Source organism: Elgaria multicarinata, chromosome 2 (genome assembly GCF_023053635.1).
Source record: "Elgaria multicarinata webbii isolate HBS135686 ecotype San Diego chromosome 2, rElgMul1.1.pri, whole genome shotgun sequence".
NCBI classification, from domain to species: domain Eukaryota; kingdom Metazoa; phylum Chordata; class Lepidosauria; order Squamata; family Anguidae; genus Elgaria; species Elgaria multicarinata.
In genome coordinates this window covers 171,784,628-171,808,145 of record NC_086172.1, presented here as the reverse complement: position 1 = coordinate 171,808,145, position 23,518 = coordinate 171,784,628, and the positions used below count along the sequence as shown (strand labels likewise).

At 45.1% G+C, this 23,518-nt stretch overlaps 1 protein-coding gene across 1 annotated transcript in view; it reads left to right on the top strand.

Annotated features, from left to right (window-relative positions):
- LOC134393168 (nesprin-2-like) overlaps positions 1-23,518 on the top strand; it is a 272,899-nt gene that overhangs the window by 67,875 nt on the left and 181,506 nt on the right. Inside the window, exons 27-32 of the mRNA XM_063118134.1 lie at positions 990-1,130; positions 4,040-4,306; positions 9,052-9,210; positions 10,704-10,972; positions 17,341-19,450; positions 22,327-22,652. Of these exons, the coding sequence (XP_062974204.1) occupies positions 990-1,130; positions 4,040-4,306; positions 9,052-9,210; positions 10,704-10,972; positions 17,341-19,450; positions 22,327-22,652 (3,272 nt within the window). The remainder of the gene's footprint in view (positions 1-989; positions 1,131-4,039; positions 4,307-9,051; positions 9,211-10,703; positions 10,973-17,340; positions 19,451-22,326; positions 22,653-23,518) is intronic.

Genomic DNA, 23,518 nt, shown 5'->3' with positions numbered 1-23,518 from the left:
TCCCTCTGGCAGCCAGGTTGGTCACTGGTACACCTAGGGGTGACGATATTATTACACCAACTCCAAAATCACTCCACTGGCTGCCAATTAGTTTCTGGGCAAAGTATAAAGTGTTGGTTATCACCTTTAAAGCCCTACATGGTTTTGGGTCCAGGCTATCTGCGGGATTGCCTTCTCCTATACAATCCATACCGCATACTCAGGTCATCTGGGAAGAATGTACTCCAGTCACCAAAAACAAGGCTGACAACTATTACCCAGAGGAACTTTTCCTCTGCCGCTCCCAGATTATGGAATGACCTGCCGGGAGAGATTCGTCAACTTAACAGTCTTCCAGATTTTAAGAAAGCTATAAAGACTGATATCTTCCGGCAGGGTTACCCAGATGAATGTAAAGATGTCTGATTGTTAATGTTGTATCACTTTTATATGTTTATAATCAGTTTTTTGCATCTTATGGAATTTATATCTGATGTTGTTCCCCGCCTTGATCCAGAGGGAGAGGCGGCGAAGAAATAAATTATTATTATTATTATTATTATTATTATTAATATTATTATTATTATTATTATTAATAATAATAATAATTAAAGACCTGGTTTCTCATTTATTCTAACCGTGGTTCCAGATAAGGCTCAAATCAATACTATGAGAATTAGGCACTGCATCCTATAACAATGGAGGCAACTTTCAGTTGAAACGAAGATCACCTAGGCAGAGTTGGGGATGGTTAGGTTTGTACTGTTTTACCACTGTGAAAGGCTCTGGGGCCCATGCCATGGGGCTTGCGTGCGTAGTGTAATATTCATTCTTACTTTTGCCTCAATCTCCCTGTGAAGTGCCATTGTCAAGACATTTTGCAGAACAAAATTTTGCTTGTGCCTTAACCATTCTAAGCTTTATTGTCTTGTCACTTGTAGTGACATGATTGTGTTTCAGCCTTTCCGCTCTAATCCTGCATTGACTTAATTCTTTCATTTTCCTGTCAGATGCAGGAAAAACCCTTTACAGCGAAAAATCAGATGGAAACGGAAGCTGCACAACCTTTCCAGGAATGGCTGACAAGTAAAGAGCAATTACTGAGACCCGTGTCCGTTGATTCCAAAGAGGAACCGTCTTCCGTTCTTGAGGTAACTTCTTTTCCTCCCTGACTACCTTCTTCCTTTGAAAAATCCCACAGAAAACTTTTCTTGAAAGACAGCCATGGGGAAACTCGGAGGGTCGGATTTGGCTCGAAGCCCTCGGGTTGAACGCCTAAGCTTTGCCTGAATCCAGATTCTTATTTCCAGGGTTTCAATAGGAGTCTGTCTTAGCCTCATTATCCGGAGATACCGTGGATTGAGATTTCTGCATGCAGAGCATGTGCTGTGTTCCTGAGCTACTGACTCTAGCTCAGTGGCAAGCAACGGCACTCCAATATCTTGGACGGGGGTCTTTCCCAACTCTGCTGCCTAGAAATTTTATTTATTTATTATTGCATTTATATCCCGCCTTTTTTCTTCCAAGGAACCCAAGGCGGCAAACATAACCCTCCTCCTCTCCACTTTATCCTCACAGCAACAACCCTGTGAGGTGGGTTAGGCTGAGAGTCTGTGACTGGCCCAAAGTCACCCAGTGGGTTTCCATGGCCGAGTGGGGACTAGAACCCGGATCTCCCGGCTCCCAGTCCTATACTCTAGCCACTACACCACACTGTCTCAGATGCCAGGAACCAGCTGAACTTGGGCCCTTCTATACGCAAAGCCTATGCTCAGACACTGTTATGGTCACTCCCGGGACCTGATTCCTGCTGAGCCGTAGCTGAAGTCTCGCCCTCCAGCCATTGTAGCAGAAATAATTTATGGATAACAAATCTAATTAAGCAGACCTCTTGTTATCTTGACTGGCTCCTACTTCCTGTCTATGTGTGGGTCCATAGACACATGGTTTCTCTGATGCTGAGAACGACTCAGTCATTTTACACTCAACATCATTTCTTGATAAACAGGTGCTTGTAGACTTTGTTTTAAACATTTATTAGTGGCAAGCAAATGTATTTAAGAAAATCATAGAAAGAAATTGATCCCCCATGTGGGCATGGGCAAACTCACCCGGGCCAGTCACCGTGCAACCCTTTTCTGAGGCTCAGCTGGGCCTGGCGAGTGCTGTGTAGCCGCCCGTGCATGTGCCAAAATCTCGCCCTTCCTGGGTCAATGGCGGCCTCTATTGACGCAACGGGGGAACTGCATTTTCGGGAGTCTCTGTAAATTGCGCATTTCCCGCCCCGTTGACGTAAGGCCACCATTGGTGCCGTCTGGGAGGAATGCGCAATTTAAGCTGGCTTAAGTGTGCAATTTAAAGTGCACGATTTTGGAGCATAGGTGGGTGGCTGCCGGGCAAATGCCAGGGCCTCGTGAGTGCTTGAGGGTGTCCACGCGTGCAAGAGGAGCGTCCAACTGGGTTCGAAGGGGGGCAGAGATGGGAGGGTCTGCTGGGCTCCCGGACCCAGCTGGGTGCACATGACAACCCTAATATAATGTTATTTCTTGCAAAGGAAAACAAAACAAAGCGTAGCGCATACATGACCAGTACTGACTTTTGCCAGCTGTGATTTCTCCTGTGCCCAGTATCTTCCCTTTAATTTTATAGTTTTACACTTGAACATGATATGTAATTGTTTACTGTACTCTGATTGGCTACTGTACTCTTAATTCCACCTCTTCATATTTGCATGGTGTCACATCTTTACTTGTATAGTCCTGTAAAAGTTTCCCAATTTGTCCTCTGTGGTTTTGACCTGTCTGGGACATGGACCTTATTGAATGAGAATGTTTCTCGTAAAGTTCCCTGTTCCTCAGGTCAAGTTGCCTGCTAGTAGTAGATCAAAAGCAAACTCTGGTTCAGACAGTCATTTTAGCTATGCCTCTTTGATAAGCCTGAAATGACCCTTGCCTTAAAATTGCCAACAGCTTCTGCAATGAAGATGAAGTATAGTTTCCAATTCGCTCAAGATACTGGTCGCCCTCTATTCAGCACTGGCTAGGCCTCATGTTGAGTGCTGCGTTGAGTTCTGGACTCCCAGAAAGATGCAGACAAGCTGGAGGAGGTTCAGAGGAGGGCAGCGAGGATGATCAGGGGTCTGGAAACAAAGCCCTGTGAGGAGAGACCGAAAGAACTGGGCAAGTTTAGCCTGGAGAAGAGAAGGCTGAGGGGAGACATGATAACACTCTTCAAATAGTTAAAAGGTTGTCACACAGAGGAGGGCTAGGATCTCTTCTCGATCCTCCCAGAGTGCAGGACATGGAATAACGGGCTCAAGTTACAGGAAGCCCGATTCCGGCTGGACATCAGGAAAAATTTCCTGTTAGAGCAGTACGACAATGGAACCAGTTCCCTAGGGAGGTTGTGGGCTCTCCCACACTAGAGGCATTCTAGAGGCAGCTGGACAACCCTCTGTCAGGGATGCTTTAGGTGGATTCCTGCCTTGAGCAGGGGGTTGGACTCAATGGCCTTGTAGGCCCCTTCCAGCTCTACTATTCTATGATGCCCCAGTGCGGAAGAGGGCAAGCCAACAAGCCCCTTCCAATCCTAGCTGCCTCAGTGGCACAGGATTAAACCAGCCTTCTCCACTGTGACATCCTCCAGATATGTTGGAGGACAATCACCTGGAGGGAGCCACACTGGGGAAGGCTGCAGTAAACCAACAGGGCCTGAGCATCGAAGCCCTTAGCTCCAGATCCCAGGCGTCCCACAGAAGGGTGAAAGGATCACAGCAACAAGAGAGGAGAACTTTCAGATATACTAAGTTTTCCAAGAGCTCTGAGCAACATCGTCGTGGTATTTTTTTAACAGTGAGATTCTGCTGCATCAATTTGCTTTTCTCCGACCTTTATCATCTCTTTATTCTGTTCTTTTGCTCTACAAGTTCTTTCCATTAAGGACCAATTGACATTTCAGTAACTTTGGTCCTGAGAAGGTTACAGTTCTGTCTCGGTCTCTCTCTCTGTCTCTCCCCACTCCACCCCACCCGGCCCTCCTCATTCCCACATCCATTTGTCAGGGATTAAAAGGCAGTTGGATGGAAGCCCACAATTGCCCGAGCTCGGCGAGACAGAGTGGAAAGCGGCTACAGAAATCAGGACAAATGCCAGCTGACAATAACCTTCGTGAGGTGCTTCAGCAGAGGCAGCCTGACTCTCAAAGGAAATTGCAAGCGATGTGCGGCTGGCCAGAAATGCCTCAAACCACTTTGGTGTTAATGAACGGCAAAGGAAAGGGGGCCGACCCTGCTCCATCGCCCGTTGCCCCTCCATTCCCAGAAAGTGAGGTAATAATCTCTGTTGTCGCACAACTTCATGGAAGGGTGTCGTTAAGTGCTATTATTGAACATTGGTGGCTCTTCAGCTGACGCAGCCATTTCCCCTTAACTCCAGCAGTCTCATGCGTTCTCCCTCTTGCTGTCTGTAGAGAAGCGATGCGAACGCACTGTGCAACTGACATCTGGCTTAATATGATGGCCGACTTCATACCGCCTGTAGAATCTGGTTTAATAGATGTCCGATATGATGAAATTCTCTCCATTATTGTTAGTTTGCACCGAGGGTCTCTTGTTGTTTTTCTTATCCTTCTGCTTCAGGTCTTCTCAATGCTTGGTTGGGTTTTGGCCAACGCAATAGATGTGGCTTCACAAGAGGCCATGTGGTGTAGTGGTTAGATCTACCTTCCCCAACTTGGCACACTCCAGATGGGTTGGGACCGCAACTTCCCTAATTCCCAGCACCTTGGGGATAAGTGGTAAATTCCTCCCCCATGCTCTGACCTAGCAGTTCCAGCTCGAATTCAGAATCAGGGTCTTCAGAAAACTCAAGGGACTTGTGTTTATCCCTGACAGGCTAATTCCTGGCCACCCTTGAGGCCCAGATACAGTTTAATCTGGCCAGGGGTACCAAAACCAACAGCCCCCCTTGGGTTCTCAGCTCCCTAGAGAAATTCTGGACTCCATGCTTTGCTTTTAGTTGCACAGACAGTGTAGCGGTCCTTTGAGCATCACCGTAACTGCGTAGAAGCGCCTTTTCCAGGGCTCATACTTGCCCCCTAAAGTCCTTCAAACTCCCTAAACTGAAACAAAGCCCCTAAAAGTCCCTTTTTAAAAAATCCTAGGTCCCTAAAGTCCCTAAAAATGGGTATATGGATTTTTTTTTAATAATATACGTAAATTTTATGATTTTCAGTATAATTTTTTAAGCAAGTTGGGGCAATTCAGGCCTGACGTCTTTAAAAACGGGTACGTTTCAACCTTTCGTCCTGGGTACGACGTTTTATTTCACAGTTTTTTTAATGTTTTCTTGTGGCAACACATTGACTATTTTTTTTTCAAAACCTTTGCTAACATTTATTTTAGAGTCACAAACAATACATAACACTTCAGTGTCACTTAATTTTTTTGCCCATGTCCTGATTTGATGTCCAAGTGAATCCTTTTGTAGCAACCCATCTTTACTAGGACGGCGCTTCCCCATTTAACAAGGTTAAACTTTTGACCTAATCTTTTTCGTATCTTCTCCAAGTACCTATAACAAAAACACACCCAGCCATCTTATTATTATTATTATTATTATTATTATTTATATAGTACCATCAATGTACATGGTGCTGTACAGAGTAAAACAGTAAATAGCAAGACTCTGCCGCATAGGCTTACAATCTAATAAAATCATAATAAAACAATAAGGAGGGGAAGAGAATGCCAACAGGCACAGGGTAGGGTAAACAGGCACTGGGTAGGGTAAAACTAACAGTATAAAGTCTGCACAACATCAAGTTTTAAAAGCTTTAGGAAAAAGAAAAGTTTTTAGTTGAGCTTTAAAAGCTGCAATTCAACTTGTAGTTCTCAAGTGTTCTGGAAGAGCGTTCCAGGCGTAAGGGGCAGCAGAAGAAAATGGACGGAGCCGAGCAAGGGAAGTAGAGGCCTTTGGGCAGGCGAGAAACATGGCATCAGAGGAGCGAAGAGCACGAGCGGAAAAAAACACAAGAAGTGGTCAAGGGAGACCTACAGGAAAGAAGAAAGGTACAGCTACCACAAGAAATGGAAGAAATGCAACCAGAGAGGAAAGACTCCAGGGCAAAATAATAAAAATTTTAAAAAAAGGAAAGGTCCCTGAAGAGGCAGTTTAACGTTGTACCTGGGACGAAAGGTTGAAACTTACCAATTTTTAAAGATATTGATCCTAAATTGTTGCAACTTGTTGCAAAAATATATATACTGAAAATCATAAAAAATTACATAAATTATTCAAAAAACCTTATTAAGGTTAATAATCGATGAACTTAAAAGTTGAATTAAAGTTAAAAGACAAGCTAAAAATTGAACTTTAAAGAGTTAATATGCATTGAAAAGTGTTAAAAAAGTTTTTTGGTTTGACTTTAACCGGCTTAGTGGTAGCTTGTTGTTTTTTAAAACATTCTTTTGAGTGATGTTTTTGTTGTTTCCATAGTTTTTATGAAGTCCTTATTTTGGTCCCTTTTTTGGACCTGAAAGTACCCTAAACTCCCTAAAATAGACCTGACTATGGAGTATGAGCCCTGCTTTTCAGAGAGCAGCTCCCACCTGAGTGGGATAACGCTGAAATTGCTCAGCTACATCACTAGGGACCAAACATACGCGTGGCCCAACGACATAATCAGCATCGATTCCATGGGAAGGACCCACCGGGTTGGTTCCTGTCCATATGGTGGGATCCTATCTTAGCCACAGGGAGCCACTCATGGAAAAGTGGCTCCCATGTGGTTCAGGACAAATAAAACGAAAGATTTCTTCACACAGCGCATAGTTAAACTATGGAATTTCGCTACCACAAGATGTAGTGATGGCCACCCATTGGGATGGCTTTAAAAGGGAGTTGGATACATTCCTGGAGGAGAAGGCAATCCATGGCTACTAGTCCTGATGGATAAGTGCAACCTCTAGTATGAGAGGCAGTAAGCCTGAGTGCACCAATTGCTGGAGAACATGGGTGGGAGGGTGCTGTTGCGTTCATGTCCTGTTCCTGTGGACGTCTGGTTGGCTGCCTCGTGAACGGAGTGTTGGACTAGATGGACCCTTGGTCTGATCCAGCAGGGTTCTTCTAATGTTCTTTAAAGTGGCTCAAGCATGGGCAGGGTAATATTTGGGGAGTCCTGCAGTGTGAGGAGAGTCAACAGAAGCCCAAACGTTTCTTCGTGGGCCTGGCCGCCCCAGTGTCTTCCCACAGCTTCGCAGTATGACAGCCATGCTGCCAAGTCAGTTGTCATGACCTGGGAGCTCAGCATCACCACCCTCCCAGCACTTCCAGATTTGATGCTGAGCCTATTTACCTGAATAAAAATGTCCATCCAACTCACATTTTGATCATAGGCCTTTTCAAGGACAATATGTTGTCTTGGCATTCAGGCACACAGCACCAGTTTGATGTTTGCTTCTCTCCTAGCTTCCTGTATGTTTTCTGAAGGCCAAAGCACCCCTGCCCCTTTCCTCAGAAGTCTTGGTAGAAAATAGGGCAGGCGGGATGTCCTGGCTTCAGAACACAGCACCATTCTTGCCTAAGGCTCCACTGAAGCTGTGGTCTTCAGCAACCATTCCTCAAAGTATCACCTACCTAGTAATAAATGCCACTAAGCTCCTGCTGTATTCAGTGGAATTAATTAATATGTTAATGGGGAGACCAATACATTAACAACCATTAGCAGATTGGCAAATGTTGGTCTTCAGCTCTGCGGGTTTATCTAGGGTGACCATATGAAAAGGAGGACAGGGCTCCTGTATCTTTAACAGCTGTATTGAAAAGGGAATTTCAGCAGGTGTCATTTGAATATATGGGGAACCTGGTGAAATTTCCTCTTCATCCCAACAGTTAAAGCTGCAAGTGCCCTGCCCTCTTTTAAATCTGGTCACTCTAGTATAGCTCCTGCGCCTAGTTTATTGTCGCCATTTACTAGACTGTGCAAACGAGCACTTAATTGACTTTCTTTGTTCGTTTCTTTGGTTTTACGACCTGTTTAGATAGAATTTCCCACGTAGTCGTTTAACAGCTGGCTGTGCTTTTATGCATTTTCTCCCAAGTTTTACAGCTCTATGGGGCCTCTTAAGAGTGAGCCTGATGTAGCTGCTGAAATTGATAAAAAATGCTGTAATTATATGATCATGGAGGCTGGATGTCTGGTGCGGATATATTCAATTTTGCATTTCAATGGATATTCACTCCTGTCTTACTTAATCTTTTCTTCTGTCTTATCCTTTTGTTGCTGCTACTGGTAGACGAATTAGCATTTCACATCTTTCATAAATGTTTTTCGTTGGGTGGGATTTAGTCCCATTTAACTCAGTGGGCTTGTTTATGAGTAAATCATACATACAATTGCTGCTGCTGCTGCTGCTGCTGCTGCTGCTGCTGCTTCTTCTTCTTCTTCTTCTTCTTCTTCTTCTTCTTCTTCTTCTTCTTATGTTATTACTATGTGATGATGACGCCATCTTTCCAACAAGATGTCCAAGGCAGCATACAAAATTTGCAATAAAAATGATGCAATCAAAATGTTAGTTAACATTGGCTATTGGGAAGATTAGAAATGTAATCAGTAAAATTAAAAATGAACTAAATAAATGTAACAAAGGCATATAAGACCAGATAAAAATAGCAGCAGATCGAGATAGAAATCAGCTACTTCGTTAAGAGAGAGGTTTGGCGAATACTTGGTGTTTATGTAGCAATTTAGAGAGATCAAACTATTTTGCATACATTACCTGAGTAATTTCATTTTTAAAAGAAATTAAATCCCATAGGCATAATCAGTTGTTCCACAGATCACAGGAGGAACTTCAGCCAAGTCAAAGTACCGTATTTCTTCGATTGTAAGACGCCATCGATTGCAGGACGCACACTAATTTCAGTACCACCAACAGAAAAAAAACCCTAAGACACACCCGCGATTCTAAGACGCACCCCATTTTTAGAGATGTTTACATGGGGGGGAAAGTGTGTCTTAGAATCGAAGAAATAGGGTAGTCTGTTTGTTGAGATGACCTCTTTGTATTTTCAGGGTTCGGAGGTAGAAGCAATTTCCCAGAGGGCTCTTCTTCCATCTGAAGACCAAGCAATTGCAGATTATGCTGAGATGGAACAAAAAGTCAACGAGGTGAAAATCTGGACTGCAGAATTAGATATTGTGTTGGTGAATGATCAACTGAGAGAGATAGAGGTATGGAAACAATATATTTAAGCCATTCATCCTATTTTGCGAGAGTGACCATATGGAAAGGAGGACTGGGGCTTCTGTATCTTTAACAATTATATCGAAGGGGGAATTTCAGCACGTGTCATTTGTAGGCATGCAGCGTCTGGTGAAATTCCCTCTTCATCACAACAGTTAAAGCTGCAGGAGCCCTGCCCTCTCTTGGAACTGATCACACTAGGCAGGGCTTCTGAAGCTTTAGCTGTTGTGATGAAGACGGAATTTCACCAGGTGCAGCATTTCCCTTCGAAAAATCGCCTGTCTAGGGAAAATGTGCCTCCCTCTTTGCATAGAATATTTGTAAGCCTCCAGGTTTGGGGGCTTATGGGTACCCAGGGCACAAGCCATAGGATCATGCCCTAGAGTGCCTTCACATTTGGAGTACTATTTGCACATAGTTCTGGTCACCCCTTCTCTGCTGGAAAAAGGAAAGAGAAGAAGAACCAAAATGTTCAAGGGAGTTGAACGTCTTTTCTTATAAGGAAAGGACGTTATTGTTTGGGGCTTTTTCATAAAGGAGGATACATTAGAGCAGAACTTTTGGCCTCCCGCTCCCATCCAGCATAGGTCAGGGATGATGGGAGCCATAGTCCAAAGATAGTGTTGGAGAAGGCTGGATTAGAGGTTTATGAAACTATGAATGGTATGCTCAGAGTAGATACAGTAAGATCTCTTTCTCTCTCTCGCTCTCTCTCTCTCTCACACACACACACGCACGCACACACACTAGAACTCAGGGTCACCAAATGCATATGATTGGCAGTCAGTTTGGGGCAAAGTAGGGAAATAATTCTTCCCATATTGTATAATTAATGTACGGGATTCGCAGCCACAAGACGTGATAGCCATTAGCTTAGATGAAGGGAGAAAAAAGTCCCTCAATGGCGATTACCCACAATATGAAACCTCCATTACTAAAAGCAGTATACCTTTCATTACAACCACCAGGCAGAGCTACTGCTGCCTTCGCGTCCTACTTGTGGACTTCCAGGAACTATCTGGCTGGCCACAGCTGGAAACAAAATGCTGGGTTAAGAACATAAGAAGAGTTGTGTTGCATCTGACCGAGGGCCTCTCTAATCTGGCGTTCTGTTGCCACACTGGCCAACCAGCTGCCTGTGGGAAGCCCAGAGTTTGGGCAAGAGTGCAACAGCACCCTCCCACCCATGTCCCCCAGTGGACCTTTGTCATCCAGAACAACAGTGGAGGCTGGTGGCTCCGATGTCAGTAGGGCGGTGAATCCGCTCCGGGTTTCAGTCAGAACCAGCCAGAATTCTGAAGGTGCTTCATTGCAGATTTCTAAAGCACCTTCAGAATTCTGACTGGTTCTGACTGAAACCCGGAGCGGATTCACTGCCCTACTGACATGGGAGCCACCAGGCTCTACTGCTTACATTCTTAAATGAAAACAACAACAACAGTTTAAATAAATAAAATACCTGCCTGGTTTTCTGTTGCAGAATTTGAGTACGTGGCTGGAAAAGTGCAAAGCCAATGCTCTTTCGTTGAAGCAAGGAGAGCACTTGGCCGCTGCAGAAAGAAGCAATCCAGGTCTGTCCAGCCACCACAGGGTAGCTTCTTCTAGCTGGGACAAACTGCTGAAAGATTTAACAGCTGTCAAAGAGGCCAAGCAGGCTCAGTGTCGAGTAGTGAATACCTACCAAGAATGCCTCGCCGCTGTCCAATCTGCAATGAAGCATATATCAGCAGAAAAGGAAAACATAAAAACGTGAGTACATGGGTCAGGTTTATACAGCGGCTGGACTAACTTACCTGATATAGTTCACCTGAATGGAGTTGCTCCAACTTTGCAGCCAGGGCACCCTTAAGAAGAACCTTCCCTGCATCCTATAATGCATTTATTTTGTAACTTGTTGCATCTCGAGGTTTTGGGGTGGGTACACCGTATGTTAAAATGGTTAGGAATGCTTAGCAGAAATTAAGCAGCGGCTTTTCAGCGTTTGGCTCTCCTGCACGGTTTCTGAGTGCTTTCCCTCCGAAAGAAAAATACTCACACCACGTAGAGTTTTCTTCAGCAAAGATTTTTACTGAAGCATATACGTATAACGTTTCCATACAAAACACATCCAGCATTAACAACGTTACCGACCAGCATCCACCACCACCATTTATCACATTTGTACATCTTTATATACAATTTCATACACAGTATTGCACACAGTTTCATCATCCAATAATTGAATTAAGGGATGATGCAAGAAATTCTTTCCTGATTTTCGACCCCCCCGCAGTTCCAACACTACTGAGCAGCACCTGTGTGAAGCTTAATGCCAAGTCCAGTTTTCTTTTCCATTCCAGGGCTCTTCTGTGGATAAATTTCCCCCCTGACAAAAATGACAAAACTTCTTTCAGTATGGTTGTGTTCTAAAGCACCCTCTGTTAAGCACTCGGCACTAAGGCCATAGCTCAGGAAGAGAGGATGTGCTTTGTATACAGAAGTGTCAGGATTGGGCCCGGTCTCCCAGCTCTGGATCACGAATCAGACTCAGAGCCTGAAGAAGTAGACCAGCCAGGATAGGAAGTGGGAGAGGAAATTCTCCAAGACTCTTTAGGAGTCAAGGAGGAATCTTCCCAGGAGCTCATCGAACGAGAGGTCCAGGCTCTGAGATCCCCTTGTCCCTGGGAACTCAGTCTCTGTCAGAGGGGGAGGGAGCACTGGAATTGACAGATCCCAGAGTCTGACGCAGGGTCAAGTGGGCGGAGTTGGAAGGAGTTGGGAGACGGTCCACTAGACTAGCCATTCGCCAGAGGTGACAGCTTGATGACCCAACCTGAAGGAGGGATCCGATAAAAGCCTGTCGGGCATGGCGGGAAACTGTCCAGTTAGTTGATGAGCCACTGCCTTGCTTTGTTAGGCTAATGGAGCTTAGAGGACAGCTCTTAGCCTTCACACTCCCTTCGGGAGTGAAGAGAGGCGGTCTATTTACTGAATAAAGCTTTGTGGATTGCACGGCAGGCCTCTTTGTTGTCTCATGTTTCAGCGGGAGGGCTTCGAATCATGACACCAGGTTCAATCCAGGTAGCCCTTGATGGGAAAGACTATATCCTGAGTCAGTCAGACCTGTAGGGAGTCCGAAAGCAAACAGGCCGGAGGCTGGGTAATCTGGCAGAGAAGAGCCTTGCCCAGAGAGAAGGTGTGCAGAAGCCCTGGGAGCATTACATGAGACAGTGGCGTCGGATTGGCTCTCTGGGGGCCACATGATTCCCAGGAACAGGGAAATTCTGGATTGTGGTGATAATGTCCGAGCCTGAACCGGCTTCACTTTGCTTCTCTAGACAGCAGCTCTGATGGTGCAAGGAACAGGTTTGAAAAGGGGTGGGGGGACAGAGTGGGGGGAATACCAGTTGGGGAAGGGGAAAGAAATCTCAGCGGTGTGTACAAGAATAAACATGCAGTGTCTCAATGCATTTCAAAGTTATTCTCCCTTAGGGGCGCTTCGATGCACAACAGTGTGTCCCACGGCATACTCTGGGTCCAAAGTATTGTTCATCATGCATCTAAGAGCACCTGGGGACGCAGATCTGCAAAATGCATTGAGCCATGAAATGCTGATGATTATACACTGTTGAGACCCCTTTATTTCTTTGCAGGGTGCAGGGAACTGGTGCCTGATCCGCAAGGGTCCTACCCAGGGCCCCACAGCATCCCCCACAACACCCTAGCTTAGTCACCTAAATCCAACTGAAATTTTAAAGCCTTGCACTCTTCTGGTCCTGTGTCCAGGATATTCCAGAGTTGTCCGCAGTCCCTAAGCTAGCCTCTTCGTTCAGTAAACGTAAGCAGGTGTTCCAGTGGTTGCAGCCCATGCCATGCATACAGAAGAGCCTAGATTCCATCCCAGAGTGTCAGACTGGGAGTCAGGAGATCCGGGTTCTAGTCCCCACTCGGCCATGGAAACCCACTGGGTGACTTTGGGCCGGTCACAGACTCTCAGCCCAACCCACCTCACAGGGTTGTTGCTGTGAGGATAAAGTGGAGAGGAGGAGGATTACGTACGCCGCCTTGGGTTCCTTGCAGGAAAAAAAGCGGGATATAAATGCAATAATAAATAAATAATAATAAATAAATTCTATCCCCTGCATCTCCGGTTAAAAGGATCTCAGCAACAGTGCTGGCTAAGGCTTTGGAGAGTGGCTGCCAGTCAGGATTGACCAGAGATGGGCAGGAAGTAGGGCGAGGGTTATGGACTTCAATTCCCAGCATTTCTGACCCTCAGCCATGCTTTCAAGGGTTTCTGGGCCTCACAATCCAAAATATCTGGACATGTGCCTTCTGCCTGCCCCTGGGGTAGACTATAATGGGCTAGATAAATGAATGGTTTGGCTCAGCATAAAGCAGCCTCATATAATCTTTAGTTCCATGTAATCCTCCTCCCCTGATCACATGGGGGAAGTGTATGCTATGAACCAGCATTCTATGAAGACTTTCCCACTGAAGTTCTGCGTCATTTAACCTGACTCAGAGTCACTGTCATCTTTCAATGGGAATGTTTTGGTGGAATACTAGCAGGTGTACGCTATATACTTCTCTACACAATCCGTGTACCCGGGCAAGGTTTGGAAGGCATATTAGAGGCATATTTCATGATTCAAGGCCATGTAGACTGGTCTTGAATTATGAAATATTTGCAGCGAGGAGAGATGGGAAACAGATGCAGTTGCCCGGGTAAATTGAACAAGCTCTTGTTTGAATGGTTGTTGGGTTTTTAAGGAGAGTTTGGAACAGATTATGTCTATGTGGATGCGGATAAGGAGACATTTTTCTCCCTCTCTCAAAACACTAGAACCCGGGGTCATCCCATGAAGCTGATTGGTGGGAGATCCACGGCAAATAAAAGGAAGGACTTCTTCACACAGCGCATAGTTAAATTATGGGACTCACTGCCACAAGATGTAGTGATGGCCATCCATGTAGCTGTCTTTAAAAGGGGGTTGGATAAATTCCTGGAGACAAAGGCTACCAATGGCTACTAGCCCTGATGGTTGTGTGCTATCTCCAGTATTCGAGGCAATAAGCCTGTGTGCACCAGTTGCTGGGGAACATGGGCGGGAGGGTGCTGTTGCACCATGTCCTGTTTGGTCATCCCTGGCTGATGGCTGGTTGGCCACTGTGTGAACAGAGTGCTGGACTAGATGGACCCTTGGTCTGATCCAGCATCAGGGCACTTCGTACGTTCTTATGTTCTTAAACAACAATGCATTTTGTGGCACCTTGAAGACCTAAGACGTTTATTTATTTATTTATTTATTTATTACACTTATATACCGCTCCCATAGCCAGGGCTCTCTGGGCCGTTTACAGAAATTCTAAAAATTGAGGTAAAAACAAGTATACAAAATTTAAAACTCTAAAACACAGAAAGCATTAAAAACCGATTAAAAACTAAACGTGTGGGTAATTAGGATGTGCCGCCATATGCCTGGGCAAAGAGGAAAGTCTTAACCTGGCGCCGGAAAGATAGCAGCTTTGGTGCCAGGCGAGCCTCATCAGGGAGATCATTCCACAGTCTGGGGGCCACCACCGAAAAGGCCCTATCTCTCGTTGCCACACTCCGAGCCTCTCTCGGAGTAGGCACCCGGAGGAGGACCTTATGGCATAAGATTTCGTGGGCTGAAGTCCACTTCAACAGATGCCCAAAAACTTATCCCATAATAAATGTGTTAGTCTTAAAGATGCTACAAGTCCCTTTGTTCTTGCTGTAACTCAGATTAAAAGGGTTACCTTTCTGGAAATTCTAACAAAGGAGAGAGTCCATCTTTCAAGCCATTCTGTTCCATTGCTGAACAACTGGTTCCCTAAAAGAAGACACTCAGAACTCTCCTGTGGCTGCATGTTGCAGAGGGGTATGAGTAGTGGTAAGCAATCTGTCTTTCAAGGAAGTTTGTTTCCTATTATCAAAGAAGAACCTGATTAGCTTCCGAGGAATCCCAGGAGTTCATGGAACACAGTTCGGAAACCGGCAATCGGAAACGATTAGGAAGACCTTGACTCGGGGGGTGGGAGAGATTCTTCTATACAACGCAGCCTTAAAATAACAACATGGGATCTGTACAGTATTTTATAAGAAGATCAGGTTGTACTGCCATGCCTGTTGGACATTAGCCTGGATTCTTGGTATTGACTTAATTGGCAGGAAAACAGATGCAAGGTATAGAGTCCCATCATGAGGAACGCACTTAAAATATTTAGTTCGTTTTGCAAAATGGCCATCAGATGGACAAATTCCAGCATTTAAAGTTGCTCATTTGTCTGTTGATTTAGCAACATAGGCAGTTGAGTGACACAGGACGAACAGCCTGCCTTTCCAGAGCATATTTCTGTAATCATCGCTTGACCCAAGTGGACTGATTAATCCTAAATAAACCGAATGGTGAAATGTTTTTCAGAGCTTTTATGTGCAGTGCGGCACCCAAAATAAGTATGAAATCGGGAAACTAATGCAGAACTCATTTATTGCTCTTGCAGCATATGTTTTTACATATGGTTGTTTCTAAATTAACCAAAAGAGCAGCCTGCCAGGTTGTGTTGGGCTTCCTTAATAGTTTTCTTATGAATGTGCATCACTGTGTAAGCTAAAACAATCCCCCATAGCCCAACGTGATGAGGCTTCCTGGTCAATGAACCCTGTAAGATGAAATGCACTGGGCTGTCACCCCTGGAAAGGACGCATAAACAGATTTAGGCATTCAGGCTGGATCTTAACAACCAGACCATCTAGTCCAGTATCCTCTTTCCCACAGGGGCTAGGCAGATGCCTCTGGGAATCCCACAAGTCAGGCATGGGAGCAATAGCCCTCCCCCACTGTTGCTCCCAGCAACTGGTACCCAGTGATATACTGTTTCTGAACCTAGATGCTGCACTTAAGCCATCGTGTAAACAAGCTTATCCGTGTTGCGGATCTTCCGTTTTTATTTCTTTATTCACAGCATTTTTCTCCTGCCCTTTAGCTAAAAATGCTCCCAGGGTAGCTTACAAAGACAAGGAATAAGACCGTCACTACCGCCCCCCTGCTCCCAGGCTTTCAAACTAAAAGACATGACACAAAAGGAAAAGGGATGGGGAGGGAAGAGGAATAAAGCAAATTCAGGCATCAGATTCTTAGCTGCAAAGTTGCGCAGGTCATGGATTTGGAACAGGTGCTGCTTCCTCTGCCTGTGAAGTCCTCAGTGGTGACAGTTAATTGCAGGAGGGAGGGCGTCTCTAAGCTGGAGCTGTATCCAGGCATGATGGAGGGGTTTATTTTTATCTTTTAGGGCACAATTCTATGCCCTTTGAAAGAGCACTCTGATATTGGAGGGCTCTGAATATCCTATGCTCTGCGGGTGGATGCCTGGCAGAGCAGAAAGAGCGATGGTGGTGATTTTAGCTTCGCCGTCCTCCTTGTTGTTGCCTTTTCCTCTAGAAAAGCGTCTGATCTTGTGTAGAGAAGTCATGCTGTTGGGGGCGGGGCCAGGGCTGGAGTGGCAGCAGGATACTGCATATCCCAGCCCCTCCCCTTCCCGTCCACCAAAATGGCCCCATTTCTTCTCCCCAAAATCGCTTTTGTGATCTTGGGAAGCAGCTGCTGTGGTTCTTTCTGCGGCAGCTACAAGGGGGCAGGAAAGAGAGTGAGGGGAAGGAATCAGACACCAGAGACCCCCTCCTAAGGTCGTAGAAGTGTCTTCAGTTTCAGGAGGGGGGATCTGAAAAATCCCATGGTCCCTGGGACGCTCTCCTAGGGACCGTAGCATTCCTGTGTTGCTCTTTTATTGGTTGAAGCTGGACAACTTTATTGTGCTTTATTATTCCCGCTTTGGGATTATTTTATACTGAAAAGCAGCTAATAGCTCTAACGATCATCATTGTAACATTCTGTGAGTCATTGTATCCTTTCTTCCCAATGGCTCTGCCTGTGTTTGCATCTTAAAATTGTACACAAGTCTTGCTGCAGCAGCTGTATCCGAAGTAAAGCGGCTCTCGGCCTAGTAAGTGCCTATCAAATATGGTTCTAAGTAGCTGATCCGGATTGAGCAAAATGTCCTTTAAATATGTTTTGATCTTATTCCTTTTTTTCTCCCCTTTTCTTTTTTTCCAGAAGGGGACCTGTGGAAGACTCCGCTCTCCTGGAGAACATTAAGAAGTGCCTGGCTTCCATAGAAAAAGGGAAAGTCCTTTTAAAAAAGCTGAAAGCTGAACAAGAAAATCTATCTGAGCACCTAACCAGGATGGACAAAGAGTTAACGCAAAGCCAGGTGAATCAAGTGGAGAAGTGGTGGAAGCAACTGGAGGACTCGCTCCAAAGGAAACGGCTCCGGGTTGCAGCAGAAGCCAATGAATTTAAACATTTCATGGATAAAATACGGGACCTTGAAAGGTTGCTGCAGGAGCAGCACCATTTGCAAACGGGTCTGGACAGCCCCGAGAGGGAAGAGTGTGCGCACCCGGCACTGATGGCCACAGAGCTGCAGGCTCTCAAGCGCAGCGTTTCTCTGTTGAGAAGAGCTGCTGAGCTGCGGATGAAAAGGATTTGGAGCGATCCAGGGAAAAAAGCTCTGGAAAGCAGAATAAACGATTTGCAGAACCAGGTGGAGGAACTGGAGCAGTTGACCCCCAGAGAGGATGCCCGGATCGCTACCCATCCCCAGGCGTACGAAATTACGAAGAAGATGGAAGAGGCCATTTTGTGGGCCAGAGTCTCGGCGCTCCATCTGGACGAGAAGGCAGCTCTTTTCCCAGACGATCTCACGTCGCAGATCGAAAGCTGTAAGGCTCTGATCTGTGCGACTCAGGAGAAAGAGCCAAGTCTTACACGGCTGGCTGATGAGGCCCGGCGGGTTGCTTCCCAGCTGCCCTCCGATGAAGCTTCTGCCCTGAGCATCCTTTCGCGCGAGCTGCAAACCCTCTACCGATGCCTTGTTCTGAAATTAGTTCAGCAGATGCAGCACCTGGAACCTCAGCTTGGAAAGAGGCGAGAGCTTTTCGCCAACATGGAAACGGTTGAAACCCAGCTTCGGAAGGTAGAGCAAATGTCCGGCCTAGGCGCTGGTGAAGCAAATCCGAAGTCTGAGCTTGACCATTGGCAGGCCATTTTAGCGAAGATTCCCAAGGAGAACCAAGCTTTGGAAGGCCTTGTTGATGCAAATGACAAAGAACCCCCTCAGGGGCTAAATATATTTGAGCAGATGTTTCTAAATGACTGTTTAAGAAGCCTCAAGAGCAGAGCTAAGAGGGCCGACAGGCTGATCCAAATGAAGTGCAGCACAGTACAAAACAAGATAGATGCCTCTGAAAAGCTCTCCGGAGAAATAGCGGCCTTGCAGCGGGACCTTGATGGCTTCCAGCGGGACGTGGTGGAACTGGACCCAGAGACACAGTTGACTACGGATCAAGAGGTGAAGGATAAATTGAGCGAGAATACATTGAGAGCTTTGGCCATCCAGTCAAGTTTATCACACGCGCAGAAATACAAGGAGATTTGGGAATGCCTGGATCTGAAGTGGGACGGATCGCGTCTCGATGAACTGCAAAGACGGTTTTGCAAAATGAAGAATGACCTTGAGCAGAGGGTTAAACGCTTTGATCGCGTAGCTGCAGAACGTGACCGGTGCCAAACAGCCCTCGGTGCGGTTGAGGCTGTTGTAGCTAATATACAGAAAGACTGTGATGCGTTGAACGATGGCTCTGCCTCTACCTCTGAAACCCGTCTGATATCAGGGAAGGTTTTGAGTTGGAGAGTGGAACATGCCAGATGCATAATTGGGGAGGCACTCAGGCTGTTAGATAAAAACGAGGCCTTTGATCCCTCCCTCAAAGAGGCCAAAGTGCGGCAAATAAAGGTCCTGGGGGTAAAAATAGATGGATTCTCACAACAGATCCAATCTAACATATTGGCCATTCAAGAAGAATGCAAACACGAACATGGTTCGCAGAGCAAGCTGGACCATAGCTTAAAGGCATTAAAGCAAATTAAATCTGAGCTCCAGGAGCCCGTCCTGCTTGACCTGGACGTTCAGTTGATTTCCCATGAAAGGCTGTACTGTAAAGGGCTTGAAGAGGCTGTGGAAACAGAGTCTCGCGCGGCTGAAGATTTAATAAAGAAAACGAGAGGGACTCAGGGAGACAAATCCCCCCCCGAGAGTTTGGAGAAAGTCAAGAAACTGCGAAACTTGAAAAAACAGCTGAAAGCTGACATTGCTGCACGTGGAGTAAGTCATCCTAGAATCCTAGAATAGCAGAGTTGGAAGGGGCCCATAAGGCCATCGAGTCCAACCCCCTGCTCAATGCAGGAATCCACCCTAAAGCATCCCTGACAGATGCTTGTCCAGCTGCCTCTTGAAGGCCTCTAGTGTGGGAGAGCCCACAACCTCCCTAGGGAACTGATTCCATTGTCGTACTGCTCTAACAGTCAGGAAGTTTTTCCTGATGTCCAGCTGGAATCTGGCTTCCTTTAACTTGAGCCCGTTATTCCATGTCCTGCACTAGATGTCTCATTTACCCTGTCAACCTCTCTGTAAACCTTGGCGGCTTCCAGACGAGGGATTTATTGTGGAATCGCCATAGTTCGTTCACTCAGATTTTACGTGAGGTCCAGGCAATGTCGCCAGTACTGCTTCTGTCTTTTTCCTTACTGGAGAACGTCCAACTTGTTTGAAAAGAGCAACGCAGTTTCCACCAGTGTAGATGCCTGTAGCGTTACTTTCCCATCTTTTTTAAGGGGTGTGGTTTTGAAGCGGGCAGAGAATTAACAGGAAGCTGAATTAACAAAAAGTTGAACCTATCACAGCTCAACGCGCATTCAGTATAACCTTTGCAGAGGGTGCCATTTTATCGATACCTTTTGTTTTTTAGATTGATCTTTTAAGTAGCACTAAAACACTTTTCTGAAGTGTGTGTGGAGAGAGAGAGAGAGAGAGAACTATGCAGTCCGTCTTAAGTTAGAATATATAAGATAGATTGACTAACGACAGTGTAATTAAAAAAAATATTTAGGGCCAAACTTTTCAGCTTTCACCCTCATCAGTAGCTGTGGTGTTGATGAGGGCAGAAGCCAAAATGTTTAACTCTATATTTTGAAATTATTTTGCTGTTAGTCAATGCTGTATTATTTTACTGTGTTTTATTGCTTATACCCTGCTTTGGGATTATTTTACAATGAAAACTGGGTAAAAAAATCCCTTAAATAATACCGAATAAGGTAAAAGAATGCTCAAAATGGCCTGGTATTTGAAGGGTCACCTTCTGTACATTTGTTGAAGTTGTTGGTGGACTGTGGTTGCACTCACCTTCCGAAATTAGGTTGGTGGCTCCTAGGAACATGGCCTTTTTCACTGTGGCCCCAACTGTGGAATGCTACTCCCATGCATATTAATCTGGAACCACCTCTAAAACCATTGATATGGCAGGTGAAAACTTTTATTTACAAAAGATTATGGCAGGTAATAATAATAATAATAATAATAATAATAATAATTTTCTTACCCGCCTCTCTGTTTGGATCGAGGCAGGGAACAATGTATAAAATACATAAAATATTGATTTAAAACACAGTATACATTGTTAGAACATCCTAAAAACATCCTAAAAGCATCCTAATAATGAGGGCTTCTGGATACATTATTGCTGGTTCTTGATTTGTTTTTGTATGTGCATTTTAATGTTCTTATTTGTCTTCATTTTTATCTTTAGTAAGTGACTTTGAACACCATTTATAGTTTTCCCTGTAGTCTGCTGAGCCAGGGACAAGACAATAGCATATCACCAGAGAGGCAGGCCTGACTGTATCAAATTCCAGCCTACAGGCTTTTCAGCCTTGTGTGTTTGGTCTTTCATCACTCATAGGCTTATTTCTGTATTTATTGAAATGTCACTTCTATCTTAACATTTTTTGTTCAAAGTAGTTTACAAAATGATATAAACAACTAAAATCTCTGGGAAATACATTTTAAAAATCAACATTTAACTTAAATCACAGCAATGAGCCGATGTGTCATCACCCGCCCATCAAAAAGAAAAGGAGAGAGGCAGACATCTCAGGGAAGGGCATTCCTAGGTTCCGAGGCCACCACTGAAAAGGCTGTGCTGTGCTGCTACTATTAATTAGGGTTACCATATGAAAAGGAGGACAGGGCGCCTGTATCTTTAACAGTTGTGTAGAAAAGGGAATTTTAGCAGGTGTCCTTTGTATGCAAGCAGCACCTGGTGAAATTTCCTCTTCATCACAGCAGTTAAAGCTGCAGGAGCTACACTAGAGTGACCAGGTACAAAAGAGGGCAGGGCTCCTGCAGCTTTTAACTGTGTAGGGTGACCATATGAAAAGGAGGACAGGGCTCCTGTATCTTTAACAGTTGCATAGAAAAGGGAATTTCAGCTGGTGTCATTTGTATATATGGAGAACCTGGTGAAATTCCCTCTTCATTACAACAGTTAAAGGTGCAGGAGCTATACTAGAGTGACCAGATTTAAAAGAGGGCAGGACACCTGCAGCTTTAACTGTTGTGACGAAGAGGAAATTTCACCAGGTTCTCCATATATACAAATGACACCTGCTGAAATTCCCTTTTCTATGCAACTGTTAAAGATACAGGAGCCCTGTCCTCCTTTTCATATGGTCACCCTAAACTGTTGTGAATAATAATAATAATAATAATAATAATAATAATAATAATAATAAAATAATAATAATAATACATTTATTTATTACCCGCCTCTCCACTTTGATCGAGGCGGGGAACATAATATACATTGTTAACAACATCCTAAAACATTCTAAAAAAAAATCTTAAAATTCCACTGGATAGGCCTGCCGGAAGAGATCAGTCTTTAGAGGGAATTTCACCGGGTGCTGCATGCATGCAAATGCCACCTGCTGAAATTCCCTTTTCTCTACAACTGTTAAAGATATAGGAGCCCTGTCCTCCTTTTCATATGGTCACCCTACTACTAATTAACCTGGGCAGAATGTGGAGCAGGGCTGCATTGATGGGTCTTAGTGCTCCGGAGCAGGGAAACATTGAGATGAAAAGCTTCATATTTTTCAACCCACACAGTCCTGTCGTATCTTTGTCGTTGTTTACCTGTGCAGTGCGCCTTAGACGAAGCCTGTGGGACTGTGAAGCTTTACAATGAAGCTGTCCAGAAGGCTGTCGATCTTCTCAGTCAGTGTGAAGGCCTTTTCTCCGCTCCTCCGCTTGACTTGGATAAGCTAGAAGATGGATCTGGCCTCCTCTTTCACCAGAAACAAGAAGAACTGGAGGCTGCAAAGGCTGAAGTAGAAGCGCTGATCTCCAGGCTGGAAATGAAAATGAAACCAAACGCCAAAATGCAATTGGGAAAATCTCTGAGGGATCTAGTGGCTGGGAGTTTGAGAGTAAGAGAGCAGGAACAAAAGAGAAGATCCGAGGTGCAGAGGTACGTCAACAATTTCCATCATTTCAGGAATGATCAGATACAAAAGAGGGCAGGGCTCCTGCAGCTTTAACTGTTGTGATGAAGAGGGAATTCCACCAGGTGCTGCATGCAGATAAATAACACCTGCTGAAATTCCCTGTCTCTCTTTCCATAGTTTTGATTTCACGTTAAATGGCTGGTGGTAAAGATGTAACAGAGGGTGAGGGAATCCTCTTCAGCCCAAAGGACAGATTCAGTTTTGGGGACATCCTCAGGGGGCACATCCAGTGGTGGACACGGCTGAAGTCAAAGGGGGTGGAGTCAAAAGCCAAGGGGGCGGAGACGAAAATACAAAAAAAGAATATCCTAGCATATTGTGGCTTAAAGTTCTTAGTGCTGGTGAGTAAGCTTCATGAGAGAGATGACAACCTTTTATAATGGGGAAGAAATGGCACAAAGGCCGGGAAATCATCGATGGTTGGGGAAAAGGGAGAGTGTGGTCAACTGGGAAACCCCAGAGGTCAGGATTGGGACCCCAGGAGGCCTAGTTTCCCCACCCCTGTTATAACGGGTTTTTAAACAACAACCATAATAACTACTAAAAAGGCCCAACTCCCCCGGACATATCCCCTGTCGGTAAGAGCCAATGAAGGCTTTAGATGGAGCAGTGCTCAGAGAGCTTAGGTTTGTTCTCAAAGTCTGCCAGTTTCTCTTTTTTGGTATATACATTTAGAGCCTCATCAGATGAACGTTTTATAGCAAGCTCATTACTGGGCATTCACGGATTTTTGCAGGTCCTTTCCACGGATTTTCGTGGGTCCTGTCTGTCTCCTGCACATCTCCCGCTCCATCTGCTCATTTTCCCGTAAAAAAAAAAAAAAGACGAC